This window comes from Tursiops truncatus, chromosome 3 (genome assembly GCF_011762595.2).
Source record: "Tursiops truncatus isolate mTurTru1 chromosome 3, mTurTru1.mat.Y, whole genome shotgun sequence".
NCBI classification, from domain to species: Eukaryota; Metazoa; Chordata; class Mammalia; order Artiodactyla; family Delphinidae; genus Tursiops; species Tursiops truncatus.
The window spans coordinates 42325360-42345495 of record NC_047036.1 but is presented as its reverse complement, the minus strand read 5'-3'; the positions used below and the strand labels follow the sequence as shown (position 1 = coordinate 42345495).

At 38.4% G+C, this 20136-nt stretch overlaps 2 protein-coding genes and 1 non-coding gene across 9 annotated transcripts in view; 1 reads left to right on the top strand and 2 right to left on the bottom strand.

The window, feature by feature from the left end:
* The window catches only part of MTREX (Mtr4 exosome RNA helicase), a 136109-nt gene extending 120343 nt beyond the window's left edge, over window positions 1–15766 (bottom strand). For 3 of the 6 annotated variants that reach the window (XM_033852861.2, XM_033852862.2, XM_073802119.1), the window contains exons 1-5: window positions 15503–15766; window positions 9533–9670; window positions 7981–8047; window positions 4787–4849; window positions 3730–3842 (exon numbers count right to left, since the gene is read on the bottom strand). In XM_033852861.2, coding sequence (XP_033708752.1) covers window positions 3730–3842; window positions 4787–4849; window positions 7981–8047; window positions 9533–9670; window positions 15503–15630 — 509 coding nt within the window. In that variant the 5' untranslated portion in view covers window positions 15631–15766. Of the gene's footprint in view, window positions 1–3729; window positions 3843–4786; window positions 4850–7980; window positions 8048–9532; window positions 9671–10328; window positions 10478–15502 lie in introns of those variants that run through there. The other 3 variants (XM_073802120.1, XM_073802121.1, XM_073802118.1) reach the window with 3 other exon arrangements.
* LOC117311960 (U6 spliceosomal RNA) lies at window positions 6453–6561 on the bottom strand. The gene has a single exon (XR_004526150.1). It is a non-coding gene; the product is annotated as a U6 spliceosomal RNA (small nuclear RNA).
* A 171-nt stretch (window positions 15767–15937) lies between the features above and the next one.
* The window catches only part of DHX29 (DExH-box helicase 29), a 48268-nt gene continuing 44069 nt past the window's right edge, over window positions 15938–20136 (top strand). Inside the window, exon 1 of one of the 2 annotated variants that reach the window (XM_019930037.3) lies at window positions 15938–16261. In XM_019930037.3, coding sequence (XP_019785596.2) covers window positions 16078–16261 — 184 coding nt within the window. In that variant the 5' untranslated portion in view covers window positions 15938–16077. The remainder of the gene's footprint in view (window positions 16262–20136) is intronic. The other variant, XM_019930038.3, reaches the window with a different exon arrangement.

Below are 20136 nucleotides of genomic sequence, written 5' to 3'. Positions count from 1 at the left end.
ATACCATGTTCTTGGATTGGAAGAATCAACATTGTGAAAATGATTCTACTACCCAAATCAAGCTACATATTCAATGCAATCCCTATCAAACTACCACTGGCATTTTTCACAGAACTAGAACAAAAAATTGCACAATTTGTTTGGAAACACAAAAGACCCCGAATAGCCAAAGCAATCTTGAGAACGAAAAACGGAGCTGGAGGAATCAGGCTCCCTGACTTCACACTATACTACAAAGCTACAGTAATCAAGACCGTATGGTACTGGCACAGAAACAGAAATATAGATCAATGGAACAGGATAGAAAGCCCAGAGATAAACCCCTGCACATATGGTCACCTTATGTTTGATAAAGGAGGCAGGAATGTACAGTGGAGAAAGGACAGCCTCTTCAGTAAGTGGTGCTGGGAAAACTGGACAGGTACGTGCAAAAGTATGAGATTACATCACTCCCTAACACCATACGCAAAAATAAGCTCAAAATGGATTAAAGACCTATTTAAGGCCAGAAACTGTCAAACTCTTAGAGGAAAACATAGGCAGAACACTCTATGACATAAATCACAGCAAGATCCTTTTTGACCCACCTCCTAGAGAAATGGAAATAAAAACAAAAATAAACAAATGGGATCTAATGAAACTGCAAAGCTTTTGCACAGAAAGGAAAACATAAACAAGATGAAAAGCCAATCGTCAGAATGGGAGAAAATATTTGCAAATGAAGTAACTGACAAAGGATTCATCTCCAAAATTTACAAGCAGCTCATGCAGCTCAATAACAAAAAAACAAACAAATAACCCAATCCAAAAATGTGCAGAAGACCTAAATACATTTCTCAAAAGAAAATATACAGACTGCCAACAAACACACGAAAGAATGCTCAACATCATTAATCATTAGAGAAATGCAAATCAAAACTTGAATGAGACACCATCTCACACCAGTCAGAATGGCCATCACCAAACACTCTAGAAACAATAAATGCTGGAGAGGGTGTGGAGAAAAGGGAACACTCTTGCACTGCTGGTGGGAATGTTAATTGGTACAGCCACTATGGAGAACAGTATGGAGGTTCCTTAAAAAGCTACAAATAGAACTACCATATGACCCAGCAATCCCACTACTGGGCATATACCCTGAGAAAACCGAAATTCAAAAAGAGTCACGTACCAAAATGTTCATTGCAGCTCTATTTACAATAGCCCGGAGATGGAAATAACCTAAGTGCCCATCATTGGATGAATAGATAAAGAAGATGTGGCTCATATATACAATGGAATATTACTCAGCCATAAAAAAAACGAAATTGAGCTATTTGTAGTGAGGTGGATAGACCTAGAGTCTGTCATACAGAGTGAAGTAAATCAGAAAGAGAAAGACAAATACTGTATGTTAACACATACATATGGAATTTAAGAAAAAAAAAATGTCATGAAGAACCTAGGGGTAAGACAGGAATAAAGACACAGACCTACTAGAGAACGGACTTGAGGATATGGGGAGGGGGAAGGGTGAGCTGTGACAAAGCGAGAGAGAGGCACGGACATATATACACTACAAACGTAAGGTAGATAGCTAGTGGGAAGCAGCCGCATAGCACAGGGAGATCAGTTCGGTGCTTTGTGACCACCTGGAGGGGTGGGATAGGGAGGGTGGGAGGGAGGGAGACGCAAGAGGGAAGACATATGGGAACATATGTATATGTATAACTGATTCACTTTGTTATAAAGCAGAAACTAAAGCAATTATACACCAATAAAGATGTTAAAAAAAAAAGATGCAAAAAAACAAACAAAAAAACCCAGCATGTTTGGAAGAAATATGGAAAATATTAAAAGACCCAAACCAAACTTTCAGCGATAAAAAAATCTAAATCTAAGATGAAATAAACTGGGTAGGATTAATAGCATATTTGACATTGCAGATAAAAAGATGAATAAACTTAAAGCCATTTAAGAGAAGCTGTCCAAAATGAAACACAGAGAATAAACACCAAAAAACAATAATAAATAAGAGTATCACTAGGCTCTGAGACAACTTAAAGTCTCCTGATATAAGTTTAACCGAAGTCCTCAGAGTACTAGGAGAAGAGGGACTATTTGACATAAAAAATGGCTGAAATTTTTCCAAATCTGATGAAAACTAATAAACCCATGATTTGAGAAGCCCAATAAATTCAAGCATAAGAAACATGAAAATAATTATGTAAAGTCACATCATAATTAAACTGCCAAAAGTCAGTGATGAAATTAAAAAACAGCCAAACATCCCATCAGAGCCGTATGCAAAGCAGCAGGAAAATACTGACCTATAACGAAGGGAAAAGTCAATTAACTGAAACAGATCAGGGAGTAACACAAATGAAAGTAATAGTCACAAAAACATTTAAACAGTTTTTAAACTGTATTCTGTATGCTCAAAAAGCTGGAGGAAAGTTAAGTAGACACATGGAAAACAAACACACAAAAATGAACTTCTAGCAAAGAAAACTATAATATCTGAGATGAAAAAATGCACTGAATAGGATTAAGGACAGATTAGATAATAAGAAGCAAAGATTAATGAATCTGAAGATAGAGCATTAGAAAAGACCTGAAATGAAATGCACAAAAAATGAACATAGCATTAGTGAATCACGATATGCATTCATGACTGAAGAGAAATTTACAGCACTAAATGTCTTATTAGAAAAAGGTCTGAAATCAATGACCTCACCTTTCCTCCTTTAAAAAACTAGAAAAAGAATAGCAAATGAAGCCCAAAGTAGAAGAAATGAAATAAAGGTAACAGTCTAAATTTACTTACAGAAATGAAATAGAAAAAATTTAAACTTTTAAAGAGTATGGTAAGAAACAGTTATTTTAAAATTTCATTTTAAAACTAGAATGTGAGCAAGAGAAGAAAGGAACAGACAAACTACAAAACAGCCAGAAAACAATTAACAAAATGGCAGTAAGTACACACCTATCAATAATAAAATGTAAATAGACGAATTCTCCAATTAAAAGACAGAGTGGCTGAATGGATAAAAAAACAACTTGCAGCTATATGCTGCCTACAGGAGACTCACTTCAGATATAAGGACACACAGACTGAAAGTGAAGGGATGGAAAAAGGTATGCCATGCAAGTGGAAACCAAAAGAAAGTTGTGGTAGCTACACTTATGTAAAATAAAATAGACTTTAAAACTAAGACTGTAAGGACCTCCTTGGTGGTCCAGTGGTTAAGAATCCGTCTGCCAGTGCAGCGGACACGGGTTTGAGCCCTGGTCTGGGAAGATCCCACATGCCGCGGAGCAACTAAGCCCATGCGCCACAACTACTGAGTCTGCGCTCTAGAGCCGATGAGCCACAACTACTGCAGCCCGGGCACCTAGAGACTGTGCTCTGCAACAAGAGAAGCCACCACAATGAGAAGCCCGTGCACCGCAAGTAAGAGCAGCCCCCACTTGCAGCAACTAGAGAAAGCCCACGTGCAGCAACGAAGACCCAATGCAGCCAAAAATAAATAAATAAATTTATATAAATAAATAAATAAAAATAAAACTAAGGCTGTAACAAGAGACAAAGGCATTACATAATGATAAAGGGGTGAGTCCAACAGGAGGATATAATATTTGTAAATATATTATAAATATTATATTAGGTGCACCCAACACAGGAGCACCTAAATGTATAAAGCAAATATTAACAGTCCTAAAATTCCATTTAAAAAGAAAGCTACTCACTCAGCGCATACAGTTTTTCCTGCTGATGTATGTGCAGATACTAGAACAGACTGATTATTATCAACACACTGAATGGCTTCTCTTTGAAAAGCATCAAGAATGAACGGGTATTCCTATAAAAAAAATTAGTATCTGTATGAAGACACCTAGACACATTATAGTACACTTAAAACCAAGAGACACTACCCCTAGAAGCATTCTGGGAGCATTTCTTTATGAGTCTATTTGGGAAATATGCCACCAACCAGAGAAAATTAGGAAGAATGAAAAAAAAAACTTTAACCAGACAGCATAGAAGTTATTTCTACTATCTGATCTTTCAATTATTATGTTTACATATATGTTAATTACAACACAATAATCATTACCATTTGTCAAGAACATGCTTTATGGTGGGCACTGTGCAACACATTTTCCACCTACTAATCTTCACAGCACCTAACGTATATATAATTTCCTTTCACAGATGCGAACTCTGAGGCTCTGAAAAGGCAAGGCCTCAATCAAGTTCACTCAGCAAAGGCAGAATAATATATCTATTAGACTTGAAGAGTTCATGTTTACCCCACCATACTGCCTTTTTTACTTAAGAAAATGACTTGGAAAATTTATATTACTCTTTTACCATCTATCAGGGTTTCAAAATCCATTTAATATCAGCATAAGAGTTTAAGTTTCATTAGAAGTTTGTTCAACTCCCAAAACTATACACAAAACTGATTGTACACATGCATTTTTTTCTAGAGAAAGATCAGTACTTTCCATTAGATTCATTAAAAACGTTGAGAATTATTTTCATTTTTAAAAATCTTATCACATGATACGTGGTTTTCAGCATGGTTGTTTATTGATTTGGTTCTCACCATATTTGACTTCAGGTGGCGGCTTCTTAATTTGTACATATACATGTGTGTGTGTGTGTGTGTATATATATATATATATACACACACACACACACACAGGGAAGTATGAGGATCTCATTTAAAAGTTTATCTTGAAGATTTTTAGGAAAACAGACTCACAAAACTGTACAAACCGTACAGCCCAAAGTACAAACCTTTGCAGCTTTTCCAACGCGAGGTTTAAGTGGTAGATAATCTTCATCTGCAGGAAGTGCAACCTGATGTTAAAAAAAAAAATCAATTTACTATTCGAGAATTGATGCATTCAGCACTCCCTAATCAATGATGGTTTGAAAAATAAAGGTGGTGAACTAGTGTTTCTGACAGTCTTAGACACTGTAAAATTAAATAACCACCTTTGAAAAAAATGCAAAAGCTACAACATTCAAAAAACTTCTATTAGTGTTTATCTGATAGTAATCTAATTAAAAGCACTTAAGTCTATCTCCCAGAAGAAACTGTGTTTATTAAGGTCTAGGACCTATCTCAGCTATCTTTGTATTTTCTATGTCTAATGTACTTCCTGACATTAATGAATGCTCAAAAAAGCAGAATGGACATAAAAAGGGATGCCACTATATGAAAGAAAACTATGTGGAATAAAATGGTATTATTTCCTGGAACAGGAAACTAATTTTCCTCCAGTGAAGATTAAGATCTGGAGAGCAGTTCACAATATATGTAAATTCCCAATATGTAAGCCAATTAGTATATAAATAATCAATCAAGGGCAAAGTACTGTACACACAGAAGTTAGAAATAATTTCTAAGAGCAAAATTTCAACAAACAAGTATGAGATAAGATTAGCTGTCTTAGAATATTGAGAGATTGTTGGTAAATCTGCAATTCAAATACAATCAAGATGATGTGTGTAGTGTTTCAAAAGGAATAACTAGAACCTGACTGTAATTAAGTGAAACGATAAATTATGAAACTCAATGAACAATACCCAGTATAATAACTGTGTTAGAAGCAATGTGGAACTCTAAATGGAATCTATAAAGGGATAGAATTTGGTAGTTTATCCAGCACACATTATGAAAGAATTAATTTATGAGTTGTTTTTATTAGTGAATGAACCCTTCCAGGGACAGGAATAGTTTTCATCAGTCTTCCCCTTAAGACTACATATTCCCCTTTATTATGACACCAAGAAACTTCTAAGTAGTTTCTGACTCCTAGGTAGTTTGACAATAAGAGGACTACTTATCCATTAATTTAAGGGAATGTCCCTCTTTTGTTATACCATACCATGACTATGATGAAAGTGATTCTATCCAGAGAGCACAACCTCTGGTGCACTGACAAAATCAAATTTCGGAATCCGAAAATCTGAAGACTAGACCCTAAATCATGGTGTGATCCTCATCAAGGTATGATCAACCTGCGGGGCCATACCTGGTTACTTGGTTCACCTCCCTCACATCTCTCCTGATACTTGCTATGACATGAACAAAAAACATTAACACAAAGCAATTAAGACTTTAACATTTCTGAGATTTAATAGCAGCAACAATAACAAATTGTGTTTTTACATGTATGAGAATCAGAGTTTTGTTTTTATTCTCTGAAAACAGTCTGGGTAACACTAACTTATAACAGACAGGTAGAAGAGAAGCCTACAGAGACTAAGGAGTCAGAAAAATCGAAAAACAACAGAATAATCAAGAGTCAAATAGACTTAGCAATTAGTTATTCGTGATTTTTGCCAGAGCAGTTTGAAAGACATGGAGAAAGAAGAAATCTAACTATAGTAGATTAAAAGATGACTGGAAGGTTAGGAAGTTTAGCAGGGATTTTCTTTTTATTTATTTATTTTTAATATTTTTTTAAATATTACACGAATTTGCGTGTAATCCTTGCGCAGAGGCCATGCTAATCTTCTCTGTATCGTTCCAATTTTAGTATATGTGCTGCCGAAGCGAGCACTTAGCAGGGATTTTCTAAGCAGAGCACTCAATAACAACTCTGAAAAGAAAGGGACCATAACTTTTTTTGTTTATCTCTTTATATTCAGTGAATAATAAAATATACCTGGCACCCAAAAGATATGTACTGAATGAATGACTACAATGGGGAAGAAGAAACACAACACAGTGGCTAAAAAGCAACACAGAACAAAAGAGAAGCTTTTGAATATTCATATGTTGATAAGAAAAGGAAAATAGAGAAAAGGAGACACCAGAAACAGTCAAGGGAAAATGGAATGATCCAAGTCTTTGTGGAGGCAGGATAGGATACAACCAAGAACACTGGCAGAGCAACTCTCCTCAGCCTAAACAATGCAGTGCCTTGTCCTTTGAGTGGATATGACTCCAACTTGATATCTTCAAACCTCTAGATAAAGTAAAAGGTAAGGTTACCTGCTAAAAAAGTGAGAGGAGATAACAGAATGGAGGGCTTGAGGATAATGATGGAGGACAGAAAGAACTTCTGACCTCTTGAGAGCAAAATTTGTGTGTGTTTGAGGTTTTTCTCCCATCTTTTTAAGACCACAGCATCAAATAGGGTCTAATGTAAGTGTTTAATGAATGATCTAATGGATATTATACCTGCCAAACTAAGTGATATTCTAAAGAACATAAGGAAATTTCAAGTAGAAAAACAGGTGTTTAAAAAAATAACGTTCCAGATCTACATCAAAAGCAATTTTTGTTAATTTGGAATTACTCTGCTTATTTGATAAAGTCTTTAATAAGATTCCTCAATTAACTGTAGCAATAACATATAAGGTTACATGGTAAAAGCAGAAGGGCTTACTAGAAAGAACTAGTGTTACAGTTTCCTTATGTCCCATATGTTTACAAATGCTCACTGATCAACGGTTACTACAAGCTATCAGTGACCACCATCTTGTGGCAGACAATGAAACTGCAATATATCAGTCATCAGAGCAAAACACAAAAAAGCACGGGACCTGCAAAATGTCACTGTTACTTGACTTTAGGAGCATGGGAATAAACATGTACTAAATTCCTACTCTGCAAAACAAAACAAAAAAACCCTACTCTGTGCTGGGTATCTCACCTAATTTTCTTACATAATCTTCACAACCACCCCATGATGTAAATCCCATTATTCTAAACTTACAAATTAGAAAACCAATGTCAAAGAGGTTAAGAAATTTATCCAAGACTGTAGTTAGGAAAAGCACTGTGTCAGTGTCTAAGCTCAGGTTTGAATACAAACCCCCAGCTCCTTCCACTAGACTATGTACACTGACTGCACAGAAACTGCATATTGTTTCCAAAGCCCTTAAGGCTAAACTGCTTGTCAATCATCAGATTAGATAGTCCAAAGCAAAATCCCACTTATAACACCAACCTACCATACACTGTTTGTGCTTACCTCATGTGTACACCCTTCAACAGTTTCAACTGATTGTACCTTGACCCTGGGCATCAAGTCTGACAAACTTAAAAAAAAAATTGTTAAAATTACATTAAAATAAATTACTGAGAATTATATATGCTGGGAATTCAAAATGGTGAGTTAGCATCTTTTACTACAAATACAAAACAGACAGACTCCAAGTGGATTATTCAAAGAATTATGTCAGCTTAGTTCCAGTAACTATTTTGGATAAAAAGTACCTCTACAAAAGCATTATCACTGCTTCAAAACACAAAGGTGCTTATAAAAACCATTACGGGGCTTCCCTGGTGGCGCAGTGGTTGAGAGTCCACCTGCCGATGCAGGGGACACGGGTTCGTGTCCCGGTCCGGGAAGATCCCACATGCCGCGGAGAGGCTAGGCCCGTGAGCCAGTGTGTGCAGAGCCTGTGCTCTGCAACAGGAGAGGCCCGCATACCGCAAAAAAAAACCCCAAAAAAACCATTACGTCATAGGAAGTATAAAATAAACTAGCCTAATACAGATGTTGCTATAATTTATAGAAGTGTTCCCTCTTCTCATCAAAATCCTAAGTTATACTCATATAGGTTCTCTGTTTAGACTCTGAAACGACATGATTGTGGATAAATTGAAGAAAAATAGATGTATTTCTGCACTAGATCCATTATTACTGATTGTACTTCTGATTTTTTACTTTAAATCAATAACCATACTTTGGATAAAACCCAAGAGTTACTACAATAAGCAAAAATGATTTTAAATTATCAGTATTATTTTGTAACCTATTCCACTAGTTTGGACAAACAGTGCATCTTAAGTATTTCAGTAATACATCTACCACCATTTACAGTACCTACTTTTGCTAGCTACAACAACAGCTAACCGGTTAAAAAACAACAACAAAACCACAGGAGTAAATTCTTCATTGTAGTGCCAAGCTAGAATATCGCAAATGAGAAAAGCAAAGTCATGATCATCGCTACGAGAGGAAACAGGTCAACCTAAGAAACTGTAATCAATTTCTAGAAAGTTCCAACTTTTGAACTCAAAGAAACACCCAGCTATTTCAGCCACACATATCCATGGGTCTCCCTCATTGACAGTAGTATTGAGATTCATAGCCACTCTACTGCTACATGCAACAGTGAAAATCTAATTCCTCCTAATGCTCCTTCTCAAGTATTCCCTTCCATTGTGTCAGTTTTATTCGTTCCTTTTATCCCACTCTTCCAGTGATCCTCTCCTAAGACATTAACAAATAAATGAAATGGCATTTCTTCTTTTTAAAAAAATCAGGCTTCAAGATTCTTTCTTAAAATTGGATTCAAAAGTATTACAAGCCTTTCTTTTCTATATTGTTTTCCATTTCCCCAAACTTACATAATTGTCCTAGTTATATGTTTATATGAATATATAAAGAATATTTATTTTCATTTCTCTAATACAACAAATATTTTCATAAAGTAACAACATATAAGCAATTTTCAAAACTTCAGGCAACCACCCAACTTAAGAGTTACTAACATTTATAACAATGGAAATACTACCTTAAGTCTTCAGTTATTGACTCTTCTACCCTGGGCTTCTTTCCAAAAATGGGTTCATCTGTGCCCTCGAAGTCTGCATCTCTCTTGTTTTTTCCAATATTAGTTGACTCAGATTGTAATTTACCATCAAAATGTTTTCTGAAATGTGAATGGTTTAGAATGAATTCTGCAATAGCACTTCTTACTTTAAGGGTGACTCCATAAAATATTATCCCATGTATAATATACACTATTAACAAAAAGTCATGTAAATAGATGTTACAAATCAAAAGTGGCTAAAGCCCAGAATACTCTTATTTTAACTAATGAAAATGAATACTACTCCTCTTTCATTTCATAGTTTCTTCAAAATTCTGTTCTAAAAATATTTTGCAACTCACATTAACACAACTATTACTAATATAATATTCTTAAAAACTGTAAAATACCATTAGACATTTACATGAACACTTTCAATAAACATTTAATGCTTTTCTAAACGGCATAATATTACTATTTGGGAGAAATTTTTTTGATGTGGTTGGGTTCACTGGTCAAAAGTAGTGACAATAAACAGTGCTTTGTGGATTGGATAACCATAGGGGAAATCAATCTGACCCCTATGCCAATTATACACAAAAATCAATATGGATATTAGATCTAATTGTGAAAGGCAAAAACAACAAAGCCTCTAGAAGATAAAATAAGAAAATTATCTTTAGGTATTACTAAACAGGACATAAAACTGTTAACCAAAAAGTAAGTTTGCTAAATTGGACTGCATTGAAACTAAGAGTTTCTGTAAATCAAAAGGTACCATTAAGAGAGTACAGAGAGGGCTTCCCTGGTGGCGCAGTGGTTGAGAGTCCCCCTGCCGATGCAGGGGACGCGGGTTCGTGCCCCGGTCCGGGAAGATCCCACATGATGCAGAGCGGCTGGGCCCGTGAGCCATGGCCACTGAGCCTGCGCGTCCGGAGCCGCCTGTGCTCCGCAACGGGAGAGGCCGCGGCAGTGAGAGGCCCGCGTACCGCAAAAAAAAAAAAAAAAAAAAAAAGAAGAATTTTACAACGTTGAGCAAAAGCCAGAAGCAAAAGAACATATTCTGTATGAATCCAATTACATTATATTTACAAACAGAAAAAAAACTAACACATGTGATTATCGCGTTAGTCACTTTACTGGGGGAAAAAGAGGGATTTCTGCAATATTCTATTTTTTGTCCTGAACAGGGCTTACACTGGTGTGTTCACTATGAAAATTTGTCCCATGACTTTTGCACTTTTTTTTGTATGTTTTATTTCAACAGAAAAATTTTTTAAAAAAAGAGTCAACAAATAGTAGTACTGATCTATATGCTTGAATAACATTTCCATAATGAAGTTTATTCTTTGATGCTTGGCAAAACCTGAAATATGTAATTCCTCTCACGCCCCATTTAGTGGAATAGGTATTCACAGTTGTTCCATATTACTTACATGAATCTCCTTTGGACAAGCAATCAATATCCTTGGCCCTCAGTAAAAGACATGAATGATAATTATGATCCCTCTAGTTTTAACATTTTATTATTCTTTCTGAATTAGTAAGCATCAACCAAAGCATTGTAATTAAACCTACTAGGAGTTGGTACAACTATAAAACAAAGAAACAGGGCTTCCTTGGTGGCGCAGTGGTTGAGAGTCTGCCTGCCGATGCATGGGACACGGGTTCGTGCCCCAGTCCAGGAAGATCCCACATGCTGCGGAGTGGCTGGGCCCGTGAGCCATGGCCGCTGAGCCTGCGCGTCCAGAGCCTGTGTTCCGCAGTGGGAGAGGCCACAGCAGCTATACCTTTGAGAAGCTTAAAACCTAAATTCATTGTAGAATACTTTCCTTCAGAAGAGCTCCATTATTCTTTAGTACTATATTCAACTCTCTATTCAACTGTATTCTTATCTAAACAATTGAATGATTCTAATCAAGTCTCGACATCAGCAGCTGTCCAAGATATATACATGCAAGTACCTATATAACTTTAAATTTCTAGTAACCATATTAAAATAGTTTAAAAAAGAAACCAATTTTAATGTATTTCATTTAACCCAAAACATACAAAATATTATAATTTCAGTATATAAAGATAAAAATGATATATTTGACATTTTTTATAACAAGTTTTCAAAATACAGTGTATATTTTACATTCACAGAACATGTCAATTCTGATTAACTACATTTAAGTGCTCAACAGCTACAGGTAGGTAGTAGCTATTACAGGAGTCCCCCCTTATCTATGTTTTCCCTTTCCAAGGTGTCAGTTACCCAAGGTCAACTGAGGTCCAAAAATATTAAACAGAAAATTCCAGAAGTAAATAATTCATAAGTTTTAAACTGGATGCCTTTTTGAGTAGCATGATGAAATCTTGCACATTCCTGCTCCATCCCGCCTGGGACATGAATCATCCCTTTGCCAACAGTATCCAGCCTGTTAAGTCACTTAGTGGCTGTCTAAGTTTTCAGATCACTTGTACTATGGCAGTGCTTGTGTTTAAGTAACTCTTGTTTTACTTAATAATGGCCCCGAAGCACAAGAGTAGTGATGCTGGCAACGCCAAAGAGAAGCCGTCAAGTGCTTACTTTAAATGAAAAGGTGGGGCTTCCCTGGTGGCGCAGTGGTTGAGAGTCTATCTGCCAATGCAGGGGACGTGGGTTCGAGCCCTGTTCTGGGGGGGATCCCACATGCCGCGGAGCAGCTAGGCCCGTGAGCCACAACTACTGAGCCTGAGCATCTGGAGCCTGTGCTCCGCAACGGGAGAAGCCATGACAGTGAGGGGCCCGCGCACTGTGATGAAGAGTGGCCCCCGCTCTCGCAACTGGAGAAAGCCCTTGCACAGAAACGAGGACCCAACACAGCCAAAAATAAATAAATTAATTTAAAAAAAAAATGAAAAGGTGAAAGTTCTCAACTTATATATTGATATAATTATTTCATTTTATTTTCAGTAATTGTTAATCTCTTACTGTGCCTAATTTATAAATTATGCTTTCGTAGGTATGTATGTGTAGGGAAAATCATACTACATATAGGGTTTGGTACTATCCAAGGTTTCGGGCAACCACTGGGGCTCTTGGAACCTATCCCCCTCACATAAGGGTGGGGGACTACTATAGATTGCATAGTTCAGCTCTAGATATAAGCACAGTTTACAGTAAATACTTGAAGATAAAAAAGCTAGTAAAATGACAGCATAAGAAAGCAAATTCAGGATGTGGAAAAGTATACAGGACAAATGAGCTGGTTTCTGCTTTCATCCACCCCTCCAAAAGAAATCAACAGCGTAAGGAAAAAAGGGACTGTTGTAAAATGAAAGACTTCAGGGATATAACAACCAAAACAGTATAAGGGCTTTGTCTGGAACCTGATTCAAATAAACCAACTACAAAAAAATACCTTTGAGACAACTGGGGAATCTTACTGTGGATTGACTATTCAATGATAATCAAGGAATTATCGTACATTTTGTTAGGTATAACAATGGCATGACAGTTACGTTGGAAAAGAAAGTCACTATCAACAAGAGATGCATACTGAAATATTTAGGGAGAAATAACATTATTAGTAGCATTTGATTTACAAAAAAAGGGTGTGGGAATAAATTGACCATGACTTGATAATACTGAAGCTGAGTTATGCGTACATGGAGTTTTTCATATTATTCTCTCTCTCCAGACACTTCTCATAAAGTTTTTTAAAAAAGCACCCACTTGGTCTAGAGTATTAAATATCAATACAAAAGACAAGATCCTCTAAAGTTCCAGGATTTGCCCTTCTGTGTTATACAAATCAGATGGAAATCATGCTATACATATTGACTACGATACAAATAATTATGATAGTATGATAGTTACAATAAGGCAAATTGGATTTTTCCCTAAAAATACCTAGACGTCTAGGCCTAGTTAGAAGTGTTGGTAGTAAACAAAGTTCCGTAAGTTAATCATGGTCTATATTTTCTTATGTATTTCCTTTCTCTAATGTTCACATATTTCCTAGTAAAATTAAAATATAAATTGTTTTTATACCCTACAAATTTTCACTTTGGAAGGTTGCAGAAACAGCTTACCCCTGATACACTGCAAAGTGAATTTTCCCTGAGTAATTCTGAAACAAAGTATTTACCGCAGTAGGAAATTATACATGTATCATCTTCATAACATCATAGTTGCCCATTCAAACTACAGAAATTATTAATTATTCCTGTTTGGAAAAAAATTAAAAGAACCTGTCCTCCTTTCTCATTTTCCCTGAAAAGTTCTCCAAGACTACTACACCCTCTAACTCAATGAGAGAGGAAAACTATTTTTCTCCTTTGTTTCACTCTTATGTGACATTTCAAACTCCTGATTGTTCTAATATCCATCTAATCTCTATGTGTGGGAAAACTATACTTTCCCACAGGAATCTCCACTTCAAGCAGGACCAATTGAAATAGCATCCAAGTATATACCTACAGTTCTGGTATTTCTCCAAACCCAGATTAAAATTGCCCAATGGATACTTCAATATGGATATACTATCATCACTTCACTTTGTCTCAAGCCAAATTAATTTCGAAATCAAAATCTCCTATAAATTTCCCTATTTTTCTTCTTCCTGATATCCAAGTTCAAAACGTCTCTTTTGACCCCTCTTCCATTGTCCTCCTTAAATAAGACCTGTCAATTTTTCCTTCACAACATTTTATCTTTCCTTTTCCTTCCTTCTGTCACCTCCTGAGTTGAGGTTTTTATAATCTCATAATTAGATAACTGAAATACTTTTTAATCTACTTTTTACTATCGGTGTCTTTCCTCTTTCAATACATTGACTACTGATACCAAATTAATTTTTCTAAACTATCACTCTACCTATCCAGTCACCAAGTTAGGTAAAAAACACATGTTCACCTGGGTTTTTAAAATGAAATCAAAACTCATATGCTTGCTGTTCAAGGCCCTTCATAATCTAAAACCAATTTATATTCTCAGGCTTATCTCTTGTAGTCCCTAAGCAAACACTCCGCCTAGCCCAATTTGTGCTACAAAACAAATCAAAAAAATTCTCAGCGGTCAATAAGGAATCATCTCAACACAGAATAGCTTCTTGCATGTAAGGCTCTCTAGACATCACAAATAGCTCTCTTTCCTGAACTTTTATAGCACTTAACTGTATATACAGCTTATTCTATTTCAAGCTCCTACTAACTCTTTAAAATATGTATCTGTACCACCTCCTTACCTCAAATAAAAGTTCCTTGAGAGCAAAATCATGACTAATTTAATTCAAGCATTCATTGGGTATCCTCCCCCAACGTCAAGAGTAAATTTTATTCATTACTAATGAATCATCTTACTTTAAGTTTCAGGGACCAGTAATTTTTTTAAGTTTTCTTAATAAAATCAAAGAAAACCAGCATTTGAGAATCTATTATGTGCTAAGCACTGTTAGGCGCTTACACATACTATCTCGTTTACTCCTTACAAACACCCTAGTGGTTGGTGCTATCACCTCATTATGGGCAAGAAAACTGCAGCCTGGAGATTGAATCTCTTTCCCGTCTTCTGCTGTCTGCCCTTTCCCCTCCCCGTCAATCCAAGTCACATTTTCTAAGCTTCTTAACCCTTCACTCAACTGGTGATTCGTTTCCTGTATTGTGCCCAGTATTGTGCTGGAGCTGGGGGTACAGAAACTAAGAGACACCTGACCTACCCTCACGACCCCAGGGCGCAGGCAGGAGTAATAGGCCTTACGCAAGCGTCAGAAGTCCACGCTGCCTGCGGCCACTGGAGAACGCCAAAACCCAGCTTCCCCCAAACCAACGTTCTTCCTCCCTCCTCAACATTTTCTCAACCCCCTTCACTTCCCAACGCCACTAACTTACACCCTACTTCTCGTGGTCTTCAGAAGAGTGGGATTTTCTTCCCTCAACACTGAGAGAGAAAGAAAAAAAGACATTTCGGGACATCTTCCTTACCCGGCCTTTTCCGCAGACCCTGGCGGCCCCTTCCATTTCCCCTTCTCCTTGTCTTTTTTGGCTCCGGGCGCAGTGGTCGAGTCGTCCTCAAACACGCTGAAGAGCTCATCCCCAAAAGCGTCCGCCATCTTTCGGAGCTGCGAGACCGAATCTCCCTCCTACCCAAGATGCTCCGCGACCGCACCGACCGTGACGCCAAGCGAAGCCGCAACAGGGGCCCGTGGGAGACAAAATTAGTCGAGTCACGCAGCCCCGGAGACTTTTTCCCTGCCTCCTTTTTCTCCTTCGACCTTTCCTTTCCTCTCTTAAACACCGGCGGATAGGCAGCTCCTTGGCTAAACAGGGAGCGAGGCGAGGGTTCCCACCACGCAGCAGACGCCTAGGTGGGCGGGGAGGAGGCGGGACCTTGGTGAGTCGGACCAATTGCGAAGCAGCGGTTGTAGCAGGGCCTAGAAGCCCGGATGGAGGACGCAAGGTGGCGGCGTGGGACTCGGGGAATGTGAAGAGCTTCTGGAGGCGGTGCGGGAGTGGTTCCGGGACCTGGACCGGGAGGAATCTTCTGCCGCAGCTGCAACATGGGAGGCAAGAACAAGAAACACAAGGCGCCGGGGGCCGCGGCGGTCCGGGCCGCTGTATCAGCTTCCAGAGCCAAATCCGCCGAGGCCGGAGCTGCTGGGGAGGCCCAAAACAAGAAGCCTGCGGTCAGGCCGCCCCCTTCCGCCGCTACTAGCAGCACCAGGGATCCCCGAGTCAAGCAAGGTACGAGCGGTCGGGCCCCGGCCTCCTCCTGAACCGCTACTGCCAGTCCCGAGGGAGAAGCCTTCGCACCTGGGCGGACCCTCGGTCTTAACATTTCTCTCTTTCACACCCGGAGTTGCTGGCTCCCCATCGGGTAGCCTTGTTTTAGATCAGTGTAAGCTGCTTGGGCCTCCAGAGTTCCGACGGTAGCGTCCCCCAAACCTCCACTTAATCTCCTGAGAACAAAAGAAATTTGCATTAGCTCCCGTTTCAGTGCGGATCCGTCCTGAGCCGTCATCTAAACCAGCGAGGCGAATGCAGAGAGTAGTGTGTGGAATTATTAACGTCCTAGAGCCAGACCCATTTTCTACTTGCTTCTCAAACCATTTTCAGCCACGATGTAGCGTTTCCACGTGTTGTGCAAAAAATAAGTACTTAAGAATTTCAGCACTTACACACTGAATATGGGTAACCTATTGTAAAAATTATCAGCGATCTTTACCGCAGCAGTGCATTTTTGCTTACTGTGTAGTTTGGTTTGATAACTCAATTTGGAGATTGCCGGTTCTGGCTGCAGATCAGCAGGCCACTATTACAGCTGATTTGGACAGTTATACGCTGTTTTCTTCTGCTTAGCTTGTTTGCTTGTAGTTCTTACTGAAACGTAAGTCTAGCAAATATTTGTTGAAAACCTACTGTGTAATTGGCATGAAGTTAGGGATGGGATGAGCAAAACAGACAAATCATCTCTCCTGGAGCTTGCCAATCTAATGGCGCACACAGCCATGAAGTAGTCACACAAACGTTGCTCTATGATTGATAAGTGCCACAAAGAAAAGCTAAGGAAGAGAATTTAACAGCGTAATCTGATTTTTACTGGGGAAAAGGAGGAGTAATGGACAGTCTCTTTGAGAAAGTGACAGTATCGGGAGGATGAATAGGTGTTAACGCTGTACAGAATGGGGGAAATAGTATTCCTGGCTGAGGTAAGGAACACTATTGTGCAAAGATCTTGAGTCAGGAAAGAGCATGGGCCTTTAAGCTACTCAGAATGTAAGCACTGCCTAAGGAGGAAAAGAGATGAAACTGAAGAAGTAGGCAGGTAACAAACCTTCACTTAGAAGGTGAATAATAATTCTTTGCCCTACAATATACTGTAACCCTTTAACTACAAAGTTATTATGCCTGCAATTACAAATACATAGAATATCTCCTTAAATATTCTGTGGCACTTTTACTCTGTGAATCAGCCTCTTTCTAACTCTGTCTTTTCTTGATATTCCTCTGAATTCTTTGAACTTTCTAATAGTCATTTGTTCTATTCTTTGGCTTCCCATTCTCCCAACCCCAAAATATGACCATTGCCGTAGGTGTCAGTCTGTGACAGTATGATTCTCTCTCTACAGCCCTTTCAGGAGAGTTCCTCTACTTCCATTACTTCTGTCTTTTCTTTTGTAGATGACTCCTCAGTCAACATGTCCAATCCTGGTCTATTCCAAGCTCAAGTCAGCCATTTCTGCATTTACTTGGATTTTTGGCCCTGTTTTGCAAGCACGTCAAATTTAATAACATGGCTAATACTGAACTATACTTCTCTCCCCCAAACTAGCTTCTCCTGTGGCTTCTTTGTTTCTGTTTTTCCATATTCCTCTATCCAATGTCAATAGTTATTTTTTATGTCTTCCTTTCTTCTTCACATCCGATCTGTTGTCAAGCTCCGTGCAGTCTTTGCTTATTTCTCTTCCATGTATGCCCTTTTCACTTTTTTTTTTTTTTTTTTGTGGTACGCGGGCCTCTCACTGTTGTGGCCTCTCCCGTTGCGGAGCACAGGCTCCGGACGCGCAGGCTCAGCGGCCATGGCTCACGGGCCCAGCCGCTCCACAGCATGTGGGATCTTCCCGGACCGGGGCACGAACCCGTGTCCCCTGCATCGGCAGGCGGACTCTCAACCACTGCGCCACCAGGGAAGCCCTGCCCTTTTCACTTTTGGTTTATACTGGTCACACCTCAGTTTAGGCACTCATGAATTTATGGAGTACCAACACAGCCTTCTAATGGGTTTCCCTAGCTGTGCTCTTTTTTCCTTCTCCAGTCTGTTCTGCATAAAGCATCAGATTGATCTTTCAGAACCACTGCTTTGATCATGTCACTTAACAGTTTTTTCTACAGCATCTTCACTGACTTTGTGATAAAATACAAACCATTCAGCTCATATCTAAGACCCCCTTTCTAGCCTTTTTACTAGTTCCTATATTCAGTTCTAGCAAATCTGGTATATTTTCACTGCTCCAAATGCAGCTGTTGGCTTTCTGCCTCCTCATGTTTATTCTTGCTGTTTTCTCTCATTTGGAATGCTATCTATCCCTAATGCTATCTACCAGAATCCTGTAATACCCACCCCAAATATCAGCTACTTTTTGAATTCTTCTGTCTCCCCAGCTCATGTATATCATTGTTGTTTGAATCATTCTTTTTGATGTTTAGATCTTGCCTATGTGAGCAATTATACATTTTATCTATCCTATAAAATTGTAGGGGGTAGGAACAGTTTTATGGTTACATATTAACATCCCTCAGTATCTAGTCAAATGCTCTGAATATAGTCATCCAAAAAATTTCTTGGGTAAGTGACAAGGAAAATTTCAGAGGAGTTACTAAGACCAAGAAATCAAAAGAGAGAAAATGAGAGGTTATCTACCAAATTTGTAGAGAATTTTTTATAACCATAAATCAATATATATAGCAGTATAAATAAAATGTTGTAGCAAGATTGCCACATGTTTTCTTTTTTTCTGTCTGGATATTTTTATATTACATATAATAGGCCTACTTGGAAGAAAAAAGTGGAAAAGTACACAGGAAAAATGATCTCTGAACTCTTTGTTGTTCCTAATGTAAATGTAATTGTTTTACTCCGCTTCCATCTCTCTCTCTGGCTTTTCAAACAATTTGAAGGATTGTACATAGCATACTTTCTCAAAATTGGACTCTCATCTAGAGGTAGAAAATAACTGGTGCCACGAAATGGTTCTTGGCACAATCCTGGGTATTCTTCCACTTCTATTTTTTCATTTCTTTTGTTTATCAAATAATGTTTGAAGAGCTACTATGTGCCAGGCAAGATTTTAGGCACTGGGGATACCACAAGAACAAAACAGACTGAGATCACTGCTTTCAAGGGGCTTACATTATTGGGGGCTGGTGGAGGGTGCTTACAACCATAAGGCTTGTGTTTGTGAAAATTCTTAAACCTAGTTGAGACTTAAAATCTTAAGAGGGAAATAAGACTAGGGGACTGATGTCATGAATAAATTCATAAAAACCATTATAGTTTTTAGGGTCACCAAAATAAAATAGGAAAAGTGCCATGAAAGTCAGAAAATAGTGACTTGGTAAAGAATAAATTGGGTGGTGGGGTCTCTTTTGGTTTAGAACAGAGATGGGTTTTCTGAGGAAACCTGCTGAGATGATTTGAAGCAACCAGTTATTAGATCTGGAGACAGAATGTTTGAGGCTTAGGCAACAAGGGCAAAGGCCTTAAGGTGGGAACAAGCTTGGCATGATGCAGGAAGACAAGAAGAAAGTCTGTATGGGTGGTGTGAGTGGGGCGGGGGGGAACTGGTGTTTGTATTAAACGGGGAAGAGACCTTAGCTAAGATTAGTCAGGTAGTTTTGGCAGTATGGATGGACTTCCTCACAGACCCTGACTGCTTAGATTATATCAGCTAACTCTAATTTATTCTCCAGATACGCTATACTTCCCCTTCATAGCCTATTTGGGTAATTAGTTGCTTAATTACTCCACCAGAATATGAGTTCCGTGAGGACAAGATTGGGTCTTATTTATTCCTGACTGGGTCTCTTGGCTGGTTTGGTTCCCCTTGCAGATGTGTACT